Below are 1692 nucleotides of genomic sequence, written 5' to 3' on the forward strand. Positions count from 1 at the left end.
GAGCAGCACGATCACAGCGCGTCCGTGCGGGAAATCAGCGCGTCCATCCCCACGCCTCCGCAACGGCAGCCATGCTTGCATGCCCAGGTTCGTGGACGAGCGAGTCTCGCGCCACAACCTCCTACGCGCGCGGCAGCCACAGCCCGGTGCTCGCGCGCATGCATCAACTGAAAAACAAACATGCAATCCTATCTAACATGCACAAAATTACTAACAAATTCTCCTCCTAATTCTTGTGCATGTGATTTACATCAATGACCCCGATCTTAGAACGCAACCAGCAGAAACGTTCCTTTCCCAGGGCCTTTGTCAACATGTCCGCCAGCTGCTCTGTTGTCCCAATGGACTCAAGTCGCACCCGGTCCTCCTCGACGCACTCTCTGATGTAGTGATACCTGACATCTATGTGCTTGCTGCGGTCGTGGAACACCGGGTTCTTGCTCAGTGCAATGGCAGACTGATTGTCGATCTTCAGTGTGGTTGCGCTGGCCTTCTCGCCTTTGAGCTCTACAAGAAGCCGCGCCAACCAGGTTGCTTGACGCACTCTCTGATGTAGTGATACCTGACATCTATGTGCTTGCTGCGGTCGTGGAACACCGGGTTCTTGCTCAGTGCAATGGCAGACTGATTGTCGATCTTCAGTGTGGTTGCGCTGGCCTTCTCGCCTTTGAGCTCTACAAGAAGCCGCGCCAACCAGGTTGCTTGACATGCTCCAGTAGCTGCAGCTATATATTCAGCCTCGCAAGAGGATAAAGCTACAATTCTCTGTTTCTGAGATTGCCAAGTGATGAGATTGTTGCCAAGGAAGAAGAAGACTCCAGTAGTGCTCTTCCGTGTGTCAACGTCACCGGCCAGATCACTATCGCTATAGCCAACGAGTTGTGCTTGCTTCTTCCGAGTATAATGACAGCCAAAATGCAGGGTACCAGCAACATACCTCAACACTCGCTTGACGGCTGCCATATGCTCCATTGTCGGTGCCTCCATAAACCGACTGATGTAGCCGACTGAATATGCCAGGTCTGGCCTTGAGTTCACCAGATATCGCAAGGAGCCCACAATGCTTCTATAGACTGTAGGGTCAACAGCACTGGCAGTGCTCACCTTGCTCAATTTCAGTCGTGGCTCCATTGGGACTTGACTTGGATTACACCTAGTCATGCCTGCATTCTCCAGTATCTTATCTGCATAGGCACTCTGACTTACAGTTATGCCTGTCTCTGTTTGTGCCACCTCAAGCCCAAGATAGTAGTGGAGAAGACCCAAGTCACTCATCTTGAATGTTGCCTGCATCTCTGCCTTGAACACATCAATGTCAGCTTGGTTCATCTCTACCTTGAACACATCAATGTCAGCTTGGTTCCCTCCAGTGATCACAAGATCATCCACATAAACCCCCACGACAAGGCGTTGACTCTGTTCACCGCGGAGGTAGACAGCATGCTCATAAGAACTCCTCTGGAAGCCAAGGTTCATCAGCGACTCATCCAGTTTGGAGTACCAGGTGCGTGGGGCTTGACGGAGTCCATAGAGAGCTTTGACGAGGTGCAGCACCTTGCGTTCATGCCCCTTGAGGACGAAGCCTGGGGGCTACTCAACGTACACCTCTTCCTGGAGAACGCCATTGAGGAATGCGGACTTGACGTCCATGTGATGCACTGCCCAGCCTTCAGAGGCAGCGTGGGCAAGCAA

General features: G+C 52.3%; 1 protein-coding gene across 1 annotated transcript; it reads right to left on the reverse strand.

Annotated features, from left to right (window-relative positions):
- Positions 1–507: 507 nt before the first annotated feature.
- LOC112872840 (uncharacterized mitochondrial protein AtMg00810-like) lies at positions 508–1476 on the reverse strand. The gene has a single exon (XM_025935878.1). The coding sequence runs from the start codon at positions 1474–1476 to the stop codon at positions 508–510; it is 969 nt and encodes a 322-aa protein (XP_025791663.1).
- Positions 1477–1692: the final 216 nt, after the last annotated feature.

Source organism: Panicum hallii, chromosome 9 (genome assembly GCF_002211085.1).
Source record: "Panicum hallii strain FIL2 chromosome 9, PHallii_v3.1, whole genome shotgun sequence".
NCBI lineage: Eukaryota > Viridiplantae > Streptophyta > Magnoliopsida > Poales > Poaceae > Panicum > Panicum hallii.